Source organism: Megalops cyprinoides, chromosome 2 (assembly GCF_013368585.1).
Source record: "Megalops cyprinoides isolate fMegCyp1 chromosome 2, fMegCyp1.pri, whole genome shotgun sequence".
Classification (NCBI taxonomy): domain Eukaryota; kingdom Metazoa; phylum Chordata; class Actinopteri; order Elopiformes; family Megalopidae; genus Megalops; species Megalops cyprinoides.
In genome coordinates this window covers 51,818,521-51,837,690 of record NC_050584.1, presented here as the reverse complement: position 1 = coordinate 51,837,690, position 19,170 = coordinate 51,818,521, and the positions used below count along the sequence as shown (strand labels likewise).

Sequence of the window (19,170 nt, the reverse complement as noted above, 5' to 3'; positions counted from 1 at the left end):
GCGGGGTCTCTGGGGCGGCCGCGCTCCCACTGGACCAGGCATCCCAGAGAGCTGTGAGTCTACAGCGGGGACGTTGTGCCCTTCTGTGGATTCAGTCTCTGTCATAGGAGAGCTCCATAGCATGTGTGCAGGCACCTGTATACCTGTGCATATGATGGGAAAAAAACACGGATGAGTCCAGTGGTGTGGAAGTGGTGTGCTCTAGACGTGCATGTTTTGAAGAATGTGCTTTGCATTCATTCCCTAAAGTACAGTAGTTCCTATTCCAAGCGGTTCATTTTTACTTTGAAACTGGGAGACACGGGAAAAAAAGGCCCACGTTTAGGTTTTGAAATTTCAAGTGACGGAAGAAAATCTCAAACAAGTCCTCACTTTTGAACTCCTTTCTGTGAGGCTTTACTGAAGGCTTCTGTTTTTTGGGTTTGTACAGATGTGCCTGTTCATCCATTTTAAATCATTCTGGGGAAATAAATTGTGTTAACCACATGAATATAGTCTTAGATCATTAGTTGCTGTTTCACTATTCTTGGCTGTTATTGTATGAATAATAACAGACGTGACACAAAGGGAACTGAAGTCTGTAATCTTTAATTCATATCTGATCTGCCTTTAAATTTTCATTTACCTACTGCTATAGTGTACTTTGTAAGAATTAATTTTGATCATAAATATTTCTGTGAAGTTTAAAACTTCAGCTTCTTAAGAATATGGTCTTAATTGTTCACAGATGAATTAAAAATGTCTAGGCCAAGTCTTCAAAGCTTACAAAATAAGATGTGCATTGTATTTTGCATTGAAGTAACTATGTAGTCTAAGCGTTGATATGCCTCGTACTCAGAGAACAGACAAACCCACAAATGATTCGATCAGCTCACGAGCAAGCTGATGAAGAACAGCAGTGCTTTAAACACAGATGTGCTTGGTGTTAAGGAGGAAGGACTCAGTGAAGCAATAGGTTCTTTGCAAGAACTACTGTATGTACTGTAACTACTGTTTTCACCCATATGAGACTTCATGCCAGATTTTACCCTGCTTCTTTTCTAAAAATGTTATGAAAATTCATATTTTTTCGGAAGCCTTAGATTGAAGAAATTTAAAAAGGAACACCAAAAACAATGTGCAAGTTGTTGTGCAAACTATAATATAATGCATAGAAACATTAATGATTTTTAAGACCTATCGCGCATGTGAATATGATTAGAATTCTGGCTGGAGTTTAGAGAGTTGGAGTGTGCACTGGCCTTCGTGGATGATGAGAAAATGACACCCCCCCCCCCCAAAAAAAAAAAAAAGAAAAAATAAATAAATAAAATAAAAAATTCCAGCAAAGAACCTGATATGTGACTCAGTTCATTCCTCCACCACAATTTTCATAGAAACAAAGACAACGAAAGAACATTTGAACAAAATATTTCTTTATTCTGCAAGAGAAATGAGTATTGTGGAGTTCTGTTGATAATATACATGACTTCATCCCATAACAAATGGAGATTCTACAACCAATACAAACTATCGAACAGATACAAGAAAAGAATTGTACTGTGATGAAATGTAAAATGTAACTGAAGGATACCTATAAGCCTGAAGCAAGTACAGTCTTAATACTGAGAAAGAGGCCTCTTTATTTCATACTGGTTATTGTGATAAAGGCTATCTGACGGTACATTAGCTGGTTACACACAAGAGGATTAACAGGTATTGCCCACATGCAACAAGACGCTACAAAGATGGTGGCTGGTCAAGGAATCGAAAAAAATGGACAAAAGTCACCAGTTGTTTATGGAAGCACATTTGTAAGGGAGTTTGCGGTTTGTCTTGAATTTTTAGGTATAGAGACACAGAGAGCCATCATGACGTTATTGCTTCTATTGAGTCTTAAAATCATCCGTTTAAAAAGACTGAATTGTGCCTGTACAAACACAAATGCTGGTGTAAAAAGAAAATATTTCTGTGTTAACATTTCCAGAGCATGACATATTTTCAAATTATGTTATGTCACTTTAGTTTATGTAGGTGCATAAGCCAAACAAATGCTTTACAGATCAAACATTCAAAGCACGTTTCGAAGACATTCAAAAATGGCATTTTCTAGAAACCAAAAAAAGGGGTGACATCTCTGAATTCCTGCATAGCCAGCAATTGAAACACCATGTTTGTATTGCCCTTGTCCTTCCTCTTTCTCAGTATTTTATCTTTTTAAAATGTATTTTTTTAAGCACTGCAGTTGAACAGGGCTCTAACTTGTTTCAGCAGAACGCGGTGACTTGTTTTTTGTTAGCTATATTAAATTCAGATTTGAATACACCATAAACAGACAAAGAACAGTTGTTTAAACTTTTTTTCTCCTTTTTTTTCTTTTTTTTTATACACAAAAACAACAGTCAAGAGTACCAAAGATGCATGCTGGGTTTCTGTTCGTATGTCAAAAGGGGGGGAGAAAAAATGTGAGTTCACATCTGGCTTCTTTTTAAAGATGCTGTATTCCATTAATCTGTGGTGGGTACTGTGATCAGACAGCAGTGTTAAGAACACAAGAGACTCCCGGTGAAAACATTACACCCAACTGCAAATAAAACTTTGCAGAACCGCACAGGGGACAAATGCAAAGAAACAGACACTGCTATGAACAGTCCAGGAATCACCCAAGCCTGGCTTTCTGGTCATCCACCTTTTGTTTTCCTTTACAAGAGAAACATCAAATCAGCAATTCGTAAATATGCTTATTTTGGTTAATCCCCCGCGCCACCCTTCATAATAGCTTTAAACTGAAGTAACGCACCTTTGAAAGTCTCACACATTTTTTTCCCATGTGGTTATAAACAAGCACATGTATTTTCTCCATTGTAAGTGAGCTTCTTCAAATCCCCAAGCAATGCTCTTTTGTCCCTGAAGTATTAAACAAAAAAAAAATATTGCATGCTTTCTGGAGTGAATGAACCAAGAACCCCTCGAACTGGTATGTTTCGGACTGCTTTCTGCCCCGCAGAGAACGACAATCACGTTTCTTTAGAAGACAAACCACAAATGACTAGGGGAACATGTACCGTATGCATTTTCAAAATGGAATGAGCAACCATGTCTCCAGCTAGATAAGTGTGCAAATACAAGACTGACTAGATTAAGGGGGGGGGGGGGGGGGGGGGGGGAGGAGGACAGAAAAAGGGAAATTTGGTGACTTATGGAAAAAGTTGTATGAAATCCTGACAGAAGAAACCGTACTAATGGCACAGACAGGCCTCAGAAACACATTTTCAGTGTGAATAAAGCTCACAACTGCTATTCCTGGAAAATAAACCATGGCTTTACTTTTTCCAATCGGCTCCAAAAACTAAAATATCTCATTTAAAATCTATGCTTAAAGGAGATCGAGACAAATGACAATTTAGGAAAAAAAAAAAAAAAAAAAAGAAAAGATCTGTATAACAAATAAACACCCAGAATGCCCAGTTTCCCCATTGTGATGACAGTCCTACATGGTCTCCCGTTGGTTTTGATTTTCTCACAAATAAAGGTAAGACATTCCAAAGCACTTCGATATAGCCAGTCAAGACCTCTGGAGCACTTCAAATCCCCGCTGAATCCAAACAGGATATAACCAAATTAAATCAAATAAAAAAGAGGGGACAAAATCACCACAAGGGTACATGCTGGCCTTTCATCAGCCTGCTCAGACAACCCACCTTAGCAACACCAACTTCAGAGTTCTGAAATAAGAAAGGCAGTCATGAATAATAACAAAAAAGGAAAAAAATGTCCAATGAATGTCCCTTTAAAATGATCAATATCTAACATTAAAAGAATTCAACTAAAATCTTTGGTCTCAATGCCAGGTAAGAATTACAAAGAAGAAAACAAAACAGCGAAAGAAAAAAAAAAAAAAATAAAAAAAAAAAAAAAAAGGTCGGCAGAACCCCCTCCTTACCCTCCTTATAACATCTGGTAAAGCCACGTCTCAGAGTGAACACATCAATTCTGAACCTTACTGAAGAAGTTGCTGTACCGTTTCTCAGTATGATGTGTGCAATTTCTGACAACAACCCCTCAATAAAACTGGGACTCTACCACATTTCTACAGGATTCAAAAAAGCAAATATGAGTTCCATTATTTATGTAAAAAAAGAAATCTACACCTCAGTCCAGTCTTGTTTACCATAACAAAAGGGTTTTCTTTTCATGTAATATATGTATATTTAGTATGAAGACATTCAACAGTGAGCAATGCAATAGTTCAAGTAATAGAGACAGGACCCTTTAGGGTCCTAGTTAAAATAAAAATAAACCCTCACAAATTGTTGGGGGGCAGAAAAGGAGAATTAAAAAGAAACTGAAGATATTTAAGCTGTGGCGTGGAGAAAGACTCAGAGGAAAGACCTATTGAGCCACTGCTAGCAAGGTGACCATGATGAGGCCACATGGCCTAGCTTACTATGCGTGACTGTATCTGTGTTTAACTGTGTGTAACAGGAGTGAACAGGAGGGCTTCAGAACCCAGAAACACCCTTTGCACAGCAACACAGCTGTCAGTTTGCTGTCAAAAGAGCATTTTTTTTTTTTTAAATAAACCAAATCCATCAAAGTGTCTCCTTTGCAGTGAGGGGAAAAAAAGTGACCTTCCCACGGGTCTTCATCGCTTCCTCGGATCTCCCCTCCCACTGTTGGTGCGGGCGTTAAGGCCCGGGGCCGGGCCAGCTCCCGCCCACAGGGAGGCGGGACACACCTATGGAGGTCACTGCTCTCGCTAAAAACAGCAGCCTACTCCTGCTGTACATTCAACTACGCCCCCACCTCACTGTCCCTTTGCTTTATAGAACATCAAGTACCACAATTTACCTGAATTTTTTTTTTCCTTGCACAGGAACTGAAGGGAAAAAAAACGCTGTCTTAACCATCGCCCTTATCTGGTCTTATAAATACCTCTCATGACCTTCACCGAAACCGGCCAGACATCCAACTCTCCAGCCTCCGCATGCAGGCTCTATCAGGGGTGAGCAGCCCTGAAAAGCGGCCCTGTCCCCCTCCCACCGGTCTTATCTTAGTGCAATACAGAGCATGGGCGTGGAGCAGTGCAGGGCAGATAAAAGCGATGCTCTCGAGAGCACCGTCGTTAGCCGGGACGTATACTTAGATACTCTCCTGACTGATCCAAATTCACCACTCTCCCCCCCGACCCCCCTATCCCCGCCTGCCTTTCCTCCGCAGAGTGGCCTCCAACTACACTGCTGCACTGATTTCTGGCACTCGCTATTGCACACAGTGATTTCCAGCCTCCTCGCACCGGATGTCCCGTCCGGTTCCAGAAGGAGTCAGCGGGAGATGCTGGGGCTGGGAGGTGCTGGCTGACTTTGTAACCAGTCGCCCAGGTCTGGGCTGTGCTGTGCTGTGCTGGGCTCCGGCCCCTGAACCACACAGGAGAGAGAATCATGACAGGACAGCGCCATCTCCAGAGAACTGGAATTTAGACATCATAATAAGTTGGTGGCAATCAACATTTTAGGTTGATCGATTTGCTAGTGCCAAATAAGCAATGTGTTTTTAAAAAGGAGGTGCTGCTTAAGTTTTTCCTTCAAATGAGCCTCTGAATTTGGTGACGAGTACAGACTGGCACAGCTCCATACAGAGCTGAACGTATCCATCTCAGCTATGTGGATTTGCAACAGTTCAAGAGGCAATACAAACAAGGACCAATCCTATCAGACATACACCTGCTGCTTTGTGCCCACTGAACCCAGATAAATAGCCCTGTTGTTCCGCAGACCTTTCCTGCCAACAGGATCTTCAAACAGGAGTGTGGATTACTAAGCCCGCTGGGCACACATGTCTATGACAGGAAGCTCCTCATAGAAACAGCTCCCCCAACCAGCCTGCCCTGCTGTTTCACACAGGAGCCTCATCTCACCAGTGCAGCAGAAAAAAAGACAATGGCCAGGAAGAGGCCACCGCAGCCAATATGAAAATAAGGTTTTTTTTTTTGTTTCTGGAAGTCAAGTCACTGCATACGCGGCCGTTTCGCCTGTGGTCACTTTCCTTTATTCATTTTATTGTACGAGTTTAAACAAAACAGGCAGCCAATGTTAAAACCTTTTTAACAAAATGCTTCAACTGGTTATAAAGTCAAGCACCAATATAAATAGGAGCAGTATAAAAATCTTTCTTCAAAGGTTCACTGTGCCCTTGATTATCTCTCATCTGTGCCACTGGGCAGGGTTAGTGCAGCTCTCCGGTAGACTCCTACCCTACTAATAATACATGTTGGATTGCACTTTCTTCAAGTTTTCATCTCCTAAAGCATGTTTCTCTTCAACTCTGAACCATTGTTCCTGCTTCATTTACATATCTCAAAGCTTATCTCGTAGGTTCTATTAAGAATACAAAAATCCAAGTTTTTTTTTTCCCCCAAACAGACATTAGCATATACATATATATTTTAGCCACACATAAAAAGGGTTTCAGGTTTTCCTTTTACTTCATGTTCTAAAATTTGGTGTAAAAATGTGCAGCTCCAGGAGTGTTTCTTTTAAATAAGTGCTTCAAACTCAGCATTCGTGTGTTTACAATTTGGTTAACAATACATTTTTAAAGAGCTTTAAGTGTTTAAGCACCGGCCCAAACTCCATTTTATGTGTGGTACTAAACAAAGCATTGGCATTAAATCTGCTGCTTCTTCTTCTTCTTTCAGTTTAAATTTCAGTGGATTTTCTCCCATGCTAACTTTGGTCTCTGCACTGGACTGCTTTTTTTTAAAATAAGACAATTAGCCAGTTTTGAGAGTCCAGCCTAATGAAGCCAAGAAACAAAACTCTCCTCTACCGTTAGTATAAAAGCAAGCTTTTTTTTTCTTTAAGACTACAAACATTTTCTATTTTGCCCCCCTGTGTTCAGCAGCCGTCACTGTGATAAAGAGACATCCGGAAAAGTGTCTGTTGTCTGTAATGCTACATAGTTTTTTTGCTTTCAACGCGAAGAGGGAAAAATAAAACACTACTTTTTCCTTGCGTTTAAGTCGACAAAAAAAAAGGGAGTGAACAAAGAAAATGAGCAAAATAAAAAGGGGGTGATGAAAAGGACATGAACTCAAGATAAGATGTGGCGTTAAAAAGTCCCAGCTGGAGTTTAGGTAGCAGCCGGTCACCTGAAACTCGCCTCTTCTGCTTCTTCCGTTTCACATTCACAAATGTTTCAACTTTCCTTGTGCAAATCAAGCAGTCTTTAGAAAGAATGCCCTCCAATTGTTCTAGTAAAAATATATATAACTCCAAGGTGGCTGACGTGTGTGTTGCAGCAAGTGTTTTTTTTTTTTTTGTTTTGTTTTGTTTGTTAGCTTGAGCCCCCCCCTGGTCGTCGCTGTGTGTGGGGTGTGAGAGGGGGGGCGGGTTCATCTGCGGAGTGAGGGCATCTGTGCGTACACGGGGTAGGCCAGCCGCACGTTCAGGGAGTCATTGTGCTGGACCAGCGAGGTCTGGTGGTAGTGCAGGACGAGGTCTTTCAGAGTGCTGTACAGATTGTAGGGTTCTGCAAAGCCGTAGCCCCGCGGGGTGCTGTATATCACACAGTGCTTCACCTCCCCGTCCACCCTGCGGAAAGGAACCAGGCCTGGTTACGGCGGGTAGCAACAGGGGACACAGGCGTCCGGATAAAGCAACAGTGAGCTTTGCAGTGTAGAGCCCCCACCTCCCACCCAACCTCCCCTCAACGTTCCCCCCTACATTCCCTCGACGTTCCCGTACCCTCCCAGAGCCGTGTGATGTAGAGACCCAACTTCCAACCCAACCTTCCCGTAACGTTCATGTAATGTTCCCGTAAACCCCCCCGCCGCCGCGCGCATCCGTGCAGATACTCACACCACAGAGCAGGCGTAGCAGCCCTTCTTGCTGCTCTCGCGGATGAGGAAAGCCCCGTCGGGCTTGCCCAGCAGAAGGTCCTCGGCCTGCGTGCGGTTCAGGTCGCCCACGAACCAGCTCTTCTCGTCGTAGTGCGGCAGGTTCTCGTCCTCCTCGTTCACGAAGTAGGTGCTGCGGGCGAGACGCCGCGTTTACTGGAGTCCAGAGACTTCACACTTACTGAAGCTTCACACTTATTAGACGAATGTGTTGCTGCGCTCAGTTTTGTTGGACAATTACAACTACAGCGGATATCATAGAAAGGCTGTTTTTTTTTCCATTACTGTCGACTGCAGCCAAACTTTAATTGAAAGTGCAAGTTTGCAAACTTCTATTAATAGATTTTCTACTACATATCCCTCTGGTCCCAAACTGTAGTTGTTCAAATTAACACTCTACGCAGAACGAGCAGACATGGTTTGACCCCAGATACACTCTCAGTGCCGCATCACTGAGAGCAGCACTTTACTCAGCAAACTCATCCTGCAACCCCCCAACGCCCACAGCAATTTTAAAGGGTGAAAACCTCCTGGTACCCCGTAATGGGCTACATCATATTTAAGCGTGCAGCATGAAATTCAGCCAGCCACCGGGGCAAAATAAAAGCCCGCGCTCTTGTACTTACTCGTCAGTGTTTTCGTTTTTGATGCCGAGCCAGTCATTAATTCGTTTCTGACGCACTCCTTTGTGATTGAGCCAGCTGCAGGGAGGGACAGACAAGGCCAGACGAAGAGACAATCATTTCAACATGTTCGGATCAGCACGAACCGCTCGGGAGAGTTATACAAACGAGAAATCGGTAACTGCATGCAGGATGATTTTTTGTTCAAGTTTATGAGACGAATTTTCACGAGGGAACAAAAGCATCAAGTGAGCGGCAAACATGGCCACCAATCAGCTTCCCACCAAGCCAATCACAGTGCTATTAGCCTGTTCCTAGAACTCATCTTCTACAGAGGAGATGACGGCACGTACGCTGCAGTCCCTAGTGCAAGCCCTTAATCACAACCTACAGAGCTACACGATCGCTACGGAGAAAATAATTAATATTCACAAGTCAACATCGACCCAGAGGATTTACCTGTGCAATTTGCCTGAACCAGCTCAGCAACAGGCTAAAATGCTACCAAAGCAACTTGCTCCGTTTCCATTCTGATTGGACAAGTAGGGTTTAGGCCTACACAGACTGCAAACGCTGTGCCAAAGGGACAACAGCCTATTTTGCATGCTGGAATTACAGTGATGTCCACAGATGCATGGTGGAGAATAAATTAAGAAATCTCTAATGCTACATGGTGGAGACCGCAATAAAGAAACTACAGCTGCACCATGTGGACTACAGTAATGGTACCCGCCAGCTTCATGGTGGGAACCACAGTAATGGATTCCTCCAGCTGCACAGTGGGGACTACAGTAAGGCTACCTGCCAGCTGCGTGGTGGGGACCACAGTAATGGATTCCTCCAGCTGCACAGTGGGGACTACAGTAAGGCTACCTGCCAGCTGCGTGGTGGGGACTACAGTAATGCTACCTGCCAGCTGCGTGGTGGGGACCACAGTAATGGGTTCCTCCAGCTGCATGGTAGGGACCACAGTAATGGATTGCTCCAGCTGCACAGTGGGGACTACAGCAACACTACGAGGTATTGCACTCACACAAGGTACTGGTCCCTGATCTTGCGCAGCTGGATGAGGTCTGGCTTCAGGCTGTTCATCTTCTTGTCCGTCTCCCTGTTGTCCAGCGCCTGCGTCTTCAGGTCCTGCTCCAGGCGGGTCTTGCTGTCATGGATCTCGCCCAGGCGGGACTTGAGCTTCTCGTAATTCATCATGATCCTGGAGAAGAGGGCGAGAGTCCAACAGGGTCACACCACAGGGCCACCACGTGGGACGCCCTAAAGATCTCCTTCAGGGTTACCGCCTGGATATCCTTACACTACTCTCTACAAAGCATGGCAATATTACTGTACAATGAGAAGACAGATTAAACCAAGCCAATGCAGGCGCGTATTAGAGAAAGATTAAAGAACAGCGGGAGAGGCCGGAGGGCCTCACCTCTCAATCTCCTTATCGTTGCCCTCTCTGCGGAAGCGCTCGATATACTCCTTGCTGTAGCGTTCCTGGGTGTGACACTGCTCCTCAAAGATCTTGATGGTTTCGTTGAACGCCTCAATCGCTGTCCTTTTCATTTGGATTTCCTGCGTTGGAAGCAAAGGGAAAAAAATGAACGGATCAAATCAAACTCCTCTGCATATCACATCAGTGAGACAAAAAGACAATCCAGCTGTGAGTCAACACTAGAACCAGGCAAACACTAAGTGAGTACAACAGTGAACTGGAAATGCAGGCACTGAGGGTGATACACTCGCAGCAAAAATATTTTTGGGCAGACCCATCTAAGCTAAAGTGTTATGCCAGCATGTAATAACATTCTCTGTGATATACCTGTGAGGTCTTTGTGTACTCTTCATACAGTCGGTCATACTCCTTGCTCTTCTCCTGATATTGATTATGATACTCCTGAAGCTTCTTCCCGACAGCATCAATGTTGTCTTCTTTCACCAGCTGATCCTGGAGGAGAGAGGCATATAAACTTTATAAATTTTTACTGTTGGGGGGGGGGGGCTGCGAGTGGAAGAGGAGGGAAAATGACTACCTGCTAAGAGCAACACGACTTTGCTTACTCCTTGAGACTTTCGAGAAAATCGTTAACGGGGGGGGGATAAGGTCTCTCTGTACAGACGATTCGTATAGATTTTTTTCTTTGTGAAAAACCCTGAATAATGAGTGTACAAGCGCACAAGACAGATGTCAAGACAGGAAGGAGGAATAAAAAATGAATAAATGCATGGCCGGCTTTCTGACGTAGTGGATGTGTGTAATTATTTACGGTGCACGCTGCACTGGTGAATAAGCACTGCAATATTTCATGCCATGTGAATCCTGCTGCCTCTGCACTTTCCTCTGGAAAAAGGGGAGGTGGGGGGGGGGTCGGTGAAGGGGAAAGGCTGCATACCTGCTGGTAGCGGGAGATGGGGTACATGAGCTTGACGTCCAGTTTGGTGTTGTACTGGGCCAGGGACTCGTGCCGGTAATGGCTGATCAGCTCCACCACTGAGCTGAAGGTGAGCGGGTCCGAGAAGCCGTACTTGCCGTCCCGGTGGTAGATCTTTATCAGCTTGTTGTTGCCACCTTTCCTGATGAGGCAAAGCCAGTGGACAAGGTCAAATAAAAGCCAGAGCAGGGTTTAACACACCAAAATGACTAAACGGACTCCTCTTCTTCTCTTTTCCCCTCTTGCCACCTCTCTGAAAGCCCCGCAGCATTGCTTAGTTACCTCAGCGTTAACGTGTAGTCGCCCTGCATCTTGGTGGAGGCGTCCCGGACCAGGAAGGTTCCGTCTGGCATGTCCCGGAGCTTGTCGTTGACCTCTTCCCTGTGGAGGGAGAGCAGAGGGCCGCAGCTGTGTTAGCGGACAGATGGCACACACAGGAAGGGGGCAGCGCTGACCAATTAGCAATTACAGGTAAAACACAAACACATTTCCCGAAAAAAAAAGAAGGGGGAGGGGGAGGGAAGAGCGGGCCCTCCAGACGCGGCGCGAGGTGCTGTGTAATGTGAAACGTCTCTATTAGGCCTGGCTGCGGGCAGAGCGGCCGGCCCATGACCACACCGTCTGCTGCAGCCGCCGAGGGCTCCAACATCTTGAAACGGTTTTGCTCATTAACCCCTTCCCCTCCGGCCTCTGCAGCTCCAAACGGCTCGCTGCAGACAGGGCTCCAGGAAGACTGGCTGCCCTGTCTGTCTGTGCCTGTCAGGGGTGGGTGGGGTTGGGGGAGGGGGGGGGGGGCGCTGGGCAGGCCCTGTCATGCTGGGCGGGAGCCCCGCGTCCCATTTCATTTTAATGGCGGGGGTTAAAATTAGCAGCAACGAGCAGCTGGGGCAGGGGAGTCTCCCGGGGGGCCATGTGACGCTCTGCCTGCCCGCGACTGCACCCACTGCGGGGAATTCCCGGATTCCCTCAGGACAGGGGTGAGTTTCCAGCCCAAAATCACACACACGCCCCCCCCCCCCTCGCTTTAATGCACTCGCGTATTCTGACTGTGACTGTCAGCGGGCATTCAGATCTCCAGTCGAGCGGCTAATGATGAATGATGGAGACCGCCCCGTTTGGCAGTGTAACGTGCTGTAAATGGTGAATAATTTCAGTAAACAGAGCATGAAGACTGAAAAATTGGCCAAAACTGACGTTGCAAACACAGACACACTGTTAGACGGGGGAGACTGACAGCTCCAGAGAGCAGCGGCGCTGACGCTGGCCAGCGTCGGGAGGCGGAGCGTGAGGGCTGCAGCTGCGCTGCTTGCTGTGTAACGGGGCACACGGGAGCGAGGACTGTCCCGTTAGCCCGTCCATCCAGCGCCCCCCAGCGCCCCCCCCCCCCCCCCACGAGCACGCTCACCGCTCACAGAGCACAGCGCAGCTCCCGGGATGGGAGGGGAGGGCACCACAGAGGGAACCGCAGGCTTGCGCTGCGGCCACCCGCTGCGCTAACGCACCGGAGCGCAGAGACACCGCCTGCGTTCCCGGCAATAATTCAGCCTCTGCCCCAAAAATAGCAGCTCCGCGGCAGCAGGCCGGGGCAGCACCTGGGCGTGGCTCAGTGCGTGACTCCGCGCTGTGTGGGAGTGCGTGTGCCTGAGCGCGGCTAACGCCGGCAGGGCACCCCCTGATAAGCAGACACCTGATGCTGGACCCTGTTGTGGCCGTAAGCTGCTCCTCCGGCCCATAATCCCGCTGCCCTGCGTGGCGGCCCGGGTTCGCCCTGGGCGTCATAAACCTGGCCGCGTCATAAAGACAGGTGACCGGAGCCTCGGGCTTCACCCTTCTGACTCGCACCAGGGAGGAGAAACGGCAGCGATTTTCTGCTTCAAATGTCTGTGTCAGCTTTAGACGGCCTTAGCTGCACTTAAACATCGTCTACATCAAACATGACTAAAGCCAGTCGCTAAGCACTGCTTTAATCTGCTAAAACCTGAGGGCTTTATGAGCTCGCTTGGAAATAGTCCTGGCTGGGTGACATTTTCGGAGATTTGGGCTCTCCCCTTGCGTCCTCTGCGAGGGAATCCAAAGCGGCTGCCAGGCCTTAAGGGGGAGAGAAAGGGGGCTAACAAACAGAAGAGGGGCGACCCCCGGGGGGTGGGAGGGGGTGGGGGGGCACTCGGCTCCCGTCGCCCGCGTCCTGGCCGTGCCGCGGGCCTGTTGCTGACATCAGGCTCATTATCTCTTATGGGGCGAGGTGGGAGCGCTTTTATCAGCACTTAACACAAAGAAGTGGATTAGCCGTGTTAGAAAGCATCCCGGAGCAGCGTGCTGGGGAGATTACCCGGGGGGCGGGGGGGTTGGGGGGGACACCACGCCGCGCAGGGTCAGACCTCACTGCTGCAGATGCTTGTGATGCGAGACCGAAAGTCCTGTGAAGAGCTCCACTGTTCCCCGCAGGATCTCATGACCAGACGGAGCGCAGATCACCAGACTCTGATGAGCAGGGCTGGTAAACATGTGCTTGCTCGCTTGCTCGAGCACACACTCTCTCTCTCTTTCTTTCTCTCACTCACACACCCTTGTGGTTCTAGACCTCCTGATGCACCATAGTAGCATAATGGTAAGGTGCAGAGCTTGCAACCATCAGGTTGGCGGTTCAGGTGCCCTCACCTTGATATGTCGCCCCAGTACCACTCGGCATCCTGCAGCGAGCTTCCCGGCGCCTCCTTCGCGCCGCTGCTGTTGACGGGCGTCATGGGCTTGGCCGGCTTGGGAGGAAGAGCTACGGGGGACAGAGAGACACAGAGAGAGAGAGAGAGAGAGAGAGAGAGAGAGAGAGAGGGGGCGGTCAGATCGGCGCCAAGGTCCGTCCGTCACTCACACAGATGCGAAGGAAGAGGCCGCCGTGGGCTCTGAGCACGCCCGTGCCTAGTGGATGAGCGGGATGAACCTGCCCCTCTCGCTCGCCTCGGGAGGAAAAGGACCTCCGGCAACTCAGGTTCCCACACAGCTGGCCTATATACAGAGCACACGTGTGCGCTCTCCCCTACATTCTTCGCTAAAACAAAGGAATGGTGTCAGCGGTGGCATGCCGAGCGCTCGCAACGGGGTTAGTGAGTGGCTTTTCCTGACCTAATAAAAGGCTTAATATATGCAGAGTTTTGGAGGCCCTCCAGAGGGGAGTTTCAGTGAGAAGACATTTAAATTAGGCCACCAATTACCCACATTTGGTTAGAGTGCAATATTGTGGTAGGTGTGTGGTCTGTGCCGTGTGTGTGTGTGTGTGTGCATGTGTGTGCGTGTGTACAGAGGGTGGGGGTGGGAGTTTGCTACCCATGCCAGCTCTCTGTTCCTGAGCACTCCTAATTGAGGACGTGCCCTGCATAGTGCAGCCGCTGTTTCCATATAAACACAATTAAGCAGCTGACTCTACGGTGCGGAGGTAGGCTGGCGCTGATGAGCGGTCAGTGGAGCGGCCCTGAATGGAGGCCCATCGATCCAGCTCTGCCCTCTGGGACTGCTCTGTGCTCGCCGGCGCACAGGAGAGGCATTACTCCTCAGGGTGATCTCCTCAATCCACAGCGTAACGAGCCAGGGGTAAGCAGGCTCACGGCACGCGGGCTAGCACAAGCACAGAGCCCCGAGGCCAGGCATGCTGCAGCTGTGCATTAACGGCCCCCTTTGAGGACAGACGGCTCTTGCCCATGGGTTGCCGCTCGGCAGTTCGGGGGCTGGGCGGACACTGGCCCAGGTGCAGCTGTGAAGCTACTGGCTGTGTGGAAAAAAACCGTGCCGCTCCACAGTGGCTCCTGTATTCGGCTCTGCGACCACATCCCCCCCACACACACCCCAAATTCCTCCACTCTGCCAAGCCAAACTAACCTGCCTCTGACCCAGACACCACGCTCACACTCCTCACACGCTGGGGGCCCGGCCCCTCCCAACGCTCAGCTCAACCCCCCCCCGGACCACCACGGCCAATCACAAAGAACGTCCCTTTACACACGATATACCACCTGCACTTCGCAAAGCCACTTTCTCAGAAAATATGACCACAAACCGGAGTTCCCAAGATTGATTTTCGCTACCCCCCACACACACACACACACACACACACACACACACACACACAGTGCACAGGTCCTCGCTTTAAATCAAACGACCGTGAATGAGAGAGGCAGCATATAGAAGTGCAGCCGGGCAGCCTGCACACGCGCTCTCTGCTGTTTCTGCTCACTGCGCCCTGCCCCTCACCCATTCTACAATTCACCTACAGACAATACAGACTCTCCAGCACTGCAAAGGCCATATTACAAATTTTTTTTATCGGACCGCGGTTACAAACGGCTATAGTGCAGACAGGCGGCTCCCATTTACCACTTTAGGCGCACGGCGTCCTCCTTTCAGATGCTTCAAGCTGAAATCTCCTGGCGCCGCACGAAATGGTAATCAAACTGTTCGCAGCCAGAGGGCTTAGACCAAATCTCCATACGCACCCCCCCCCCCACCCTCCCCGTTAAAAGAGAACAGAGTGTACTTTTCCTCAGGATGCACACACTGCTGAAGCCTGGTGCTGCGTGGGACGGGATGCCATAGCAGCGGGGTTGCCGAGCGCTTGCATCACTATGGGATGTGCCTGGGTGGGTGGGGTGGGGGGGGGTTGAGGAGGGGGATTTGCTAGGTCTTCTGTAGCGCGTGTGCTCATTCTCCAATCCGCTGTGCTGGACTTGCCCTGGAAACCCCCCACCCCCCCCTCTCAGGTCAGGAGCTGCCTGGACATGCCTCCACAGCTGCTGCCGGACTCCGGCGGCCCCGCGGGACAGGGCAGAGAGGCGCTGCCAGCGAGACAGCACGCCACTTTCACTTTCACAATGACTAATGGCAGAGGAAGGCAAATTGTGTATTTAGCATTAAAAAAAGAAAAAAAAAAGAACTGCCCTGTGTACTTTTCTACTGTCAAAACCTTTGAGGCGATGAAAGTCTCCCGTTTCGAAAACTATTTGTGCAGCGGCTACCTCTGAAGGCGGGCCTTTTTATGCAGCCATTAAGATTTATGTTCCCCCCCAACCCTTTCATTCGTGCCGACGCCATAATTACTGATTAATTATACATCCCCCTGGTCTAAAGCAGGACGTGCTAATGTACTGCTAACTTTCAAACTTGTTTGAACTGGAGCAAAGGAGCGCCACACACACACGGACACGCACACGGACACGCGCACGGACACGCGCACGGACACGCGCACGGACACGCGCACGGACACGCGCACGGACACGCGCACGGACACGCGCACGGACACGCGCACGGACACGCGCACGGACACGGACACGCGCACGCACACGGGCACGCACACGCACGCACACGCACGCTCACGCACGCTCACGCACGCTCACGCACGCTCACGCACGCGCACGCACGCGCACGCACGCGCACGCACGCGCACGCACGCGCACGCACACGCAGCGAGGACAGCGGGGCCGGTTTCCGCTCAGGTAAAAGAGGGCTGATGGATTTCGCCTCGCCACAAAGCCCCATTCAGGACTCCGGGAGCAGGAGCAGAAACTGGCCGTTCCCCCTGCAGAAAAAGGGAAATACCTCAGAGAGTCTCTCCCCCCCCTCACTCTCCTTTTTAAACAAGCCAAAAAGGCAGGTGCAGCAGCACAGTCGAAACCTTCAATTCCAGCCCGGCAGTTTCCTGTGTCAGCTCTTTCTCCCCTTCTTTTTCCCCATCTCCCTCGCAGAGAGAGAGCACTCTGCGCCCCCAGGAGCGGTGAGAGAGGGAAAGAGAGAGAGAGAACGGGGTGGTCACCTGGCACGGGGCGAGGCTAAGCAGCGGAATGGCTGCCCCCTCTTTCTTTTCAAGGTTCCCTCCTCAGCAGCGCAGTCCAACAATCCAGCGCCGCACACCCTGGGCGGGGGGGCGGGGGGGCTCGTCACAATGCACAACGCCTCTGCGAGGAAGGCCAGTAAATCTCTGCTCGTGCAAAATTCAGAGCCATCAAAAATTCATTTCGCAGGACTGCGCCGGCGACGCCTCATCCATCGGTGCCTATTGAGTTCTTACATAAACGGGCGAGTACACTTTGTACCGAGTACGCCCACAGCGCCAGAGACACTCCCCTCTCTGGGAGCCTGCGCGCACAGGCAGCCCACACAAGGGCACAGTCCCACACCTCCGGCAGTCCTCAGGAGATGAACATCTCACCTTGAGCGGGACAAAGACAGAGCCGGGGGGGGGGGGTGGGGGGAGCGCAACAGAACAAAGGCCGGCCACACCAGTCAGGGGTCACAACCGGCTACCCGTCACCCAGCAGGGCTCCGCGGATCACCCCAAAGAAATGCTGTCGCCCCCCCCCCACCTCCTTGGAGTTCCACTCCACCTCCTCTTCAGTTCTGAAGTTTTGAAGGGGGGGGGGGGGGGGGGGGTGCGCGTTCCTGTGACTCACCGCCTTCTTTTCTCCTGTTTCGGTGTGAATATGGCCACATTCGCCAAACTGGGGCTTCCCTTCCCAGTATCAGTTGCGAGCCGCTCCCCCCAGCACATGGGCCGCCGTGGAAGGCCAGAGCGAGTGCCGACAAATTACAGCACCTCACAAAGCCAACATTAACATCTGAAAAGAGTGCATCAAAAAAAAAAAAAAAAGTTCTGAGCAGGGTGGCCAATATAGAGGCCTGGAATGCGGTGAGGAAAAGAGGGTCAGACCTTGGCTGACAGGGTGCAGGCAGAGCTGTAGGTAATGAGTGGCTCTGGCTGCCGTGTCCCGATGGGGCGGCGGGGGCAGATTAAACACTGTGCGATGACCTCGCATTAAACTGCCCGGCACTTCAAAGCCCTACAGCGGCCACACCGCACCAGCTTTAAAGGCCCATTAACGGTGTACCGCTAAGACGAGCCGGCCCCCTCCTCGTCGTGCGTCTGAAGCACGCATGTACTGTATAATTCATCACATAAAACATTAACTTTACCATAAATGTTCCCCCTGCTTGACTGCGTTGCTCGGAGCCTTTTTAAAGACGTACCACCACCCCCCTCCCGCCGCCTGACGGGTCGGACCCGCGGGGTTCGGGGGACGACGGGGGCGCAGGGGACGCCCGCGGAGCCCCCGCTGTCAGCGCCCGGGCCTGACTGCGTCCCCCTTCTCCCCTTTCCCACGGAGCGGGGCTGAGCAGGCGTGCCCGGCCAGAGTCTATCCCCGCAGCCTCTTGCCACAGTAAATTACGGCCGGACGTGCTTGAGTCAATGCATTATGGAGAGGCGTGCAGCTCCCGTTACAGGCACAATGGGGACCAGTGCCAGGGAGGGAGAGACAGAGAGAGAGAGAGAGAGAGAGAGAGAGAGAGCGAGGAAGAGAGAGAAAGAGAGAGGGAGAAAAGCGGAGCGGAGCCGCTTACCGTTGTCTGCCGGGGCTTTGGTGAGCTGCATGCCGAGCTCGGAGATCGCCGCGCGAGCCTAACTCCCCCTGCGCCGCTAAGCTAACCCTCAGACCTGTGTCCCTCTCTCTCTCTCTCTCTCTCCTCTCTCTCTCTCACTCTTCGGCTCAGCCCTCTCACTCAGACTGGGAGGGGAGACAGAAAATCCCTGATCCTAAAATCAGACAGCGCAGGCTGAACTAATCTCTGAATGAAGACGGAGCTGCAGCCAATGGGAGAGGAGCAGCGGAGGTGGACACCGCTCTGTCAGACGGGGGACCCTGGGGGATCGGGGTGGAGCTCCACAAAAGAACGCAACGCATACCAGTCCATGAGGAACGTGCACACCAGAAAAAAAAGGTCCAGGGTTGGGGGGGGGGGGGGGGGGGGGGGTCACTTAAGCAGGACACAAGTTAAATCTTTACACACCTGACTGGGATGACGCAAACACCGCTAGGATTAGCCTGCCCGTTTTTGTTTATATTCTCTATGAGATGTCCTCCTCAAAACTTAAACCCATTAAAACAAAAAAACAACCCCATTAATAAACACAAGCTTAAACGAGCAAAGAAGACTGTAGAGTGTGTCATGGCGAGTTGCATTATTGATATTTAACCCACCGCAGTATAAAGAAACGAGAATTCGTGTTCTGCTGGAATCTGAGCAAACTGCCATACATCTTAAACAAGAGCAGGGAGTGGGGCAGAGCGCTGTGGCGCCAGACAGCGGAGGCTGGAGAGGGATACGTCTAAACACATCCCCACGCTCACCCCCTTCTTCCCTCAACATCAGATCTTCCCATGACCGCTTCATGACAAAGAAAAGACCCTCTCACTGGCCAAAA

The 19,170-nt window shown here is 50.0% G+C and overlaps 1 protein-coding gene across 4 annotated transcripts in view; it reads right to left on the bottom strand.

Moving 5' to 3' along the window:
* Window positions 1-5,793: 5,793 nt before the first annotated feature.
* Window positions 5,794-19,170, bottom strand: part of pik3r3b (phosphoinositide-3-kinase, regulatory subunit 3b (gamma)) — a 125,797-nt gene continuing 112,420 nt past the window's right edge. For 2 of the 4 annotated variants that reach the window (XM_036517456.1, XM_036517457.1), the window contains 9 exons: window positions 13,587-13,698; window positions 11,211-11,309; window positions 10,890-11,070; window positions 10,319-10,444; window positions 9,929-10,071; window positions 9,533-9,709; window positions 8,503-8,577; window positions 7,839-8,009; window positions 5,794-7,571 (listed from right to left, as the gene is read on the bottom strand). In XM_036517456.1, coding sequence (XP_036373349.1) covers window positions 7,373-7,571; window positions 7,839-8,009; window positions 8,503-8,577; window positions 9,533-9,709; window positions 9,929-10,071; window positions 10,319-10,444; window positions 10,890-11,070; window positions 11,211-11,309; window positions 13,587-13,698 — 1,283 coding nt within the window. In that variant the 3' untranslated portion in view covers window positions 5,794-7,372. Of the gene's footprint in view, window positions 7,572-7,838; window positions 8,010-8,502; window positions 8,578-9,532; window positions 9,710-9,928; window positions 10,072-10,318; window positions 10,445-10,889; window positions 11,071-11,210; window positions 11,310-13,586; window positions 13,699-15,293; window positions 15,361-18,308; window positions 18,382-19,170 lie in introns of those variants that run through there. The other 2 variants (XM_036517458.1, XM_036517464.1) reach the window with 2 other exon arrangements.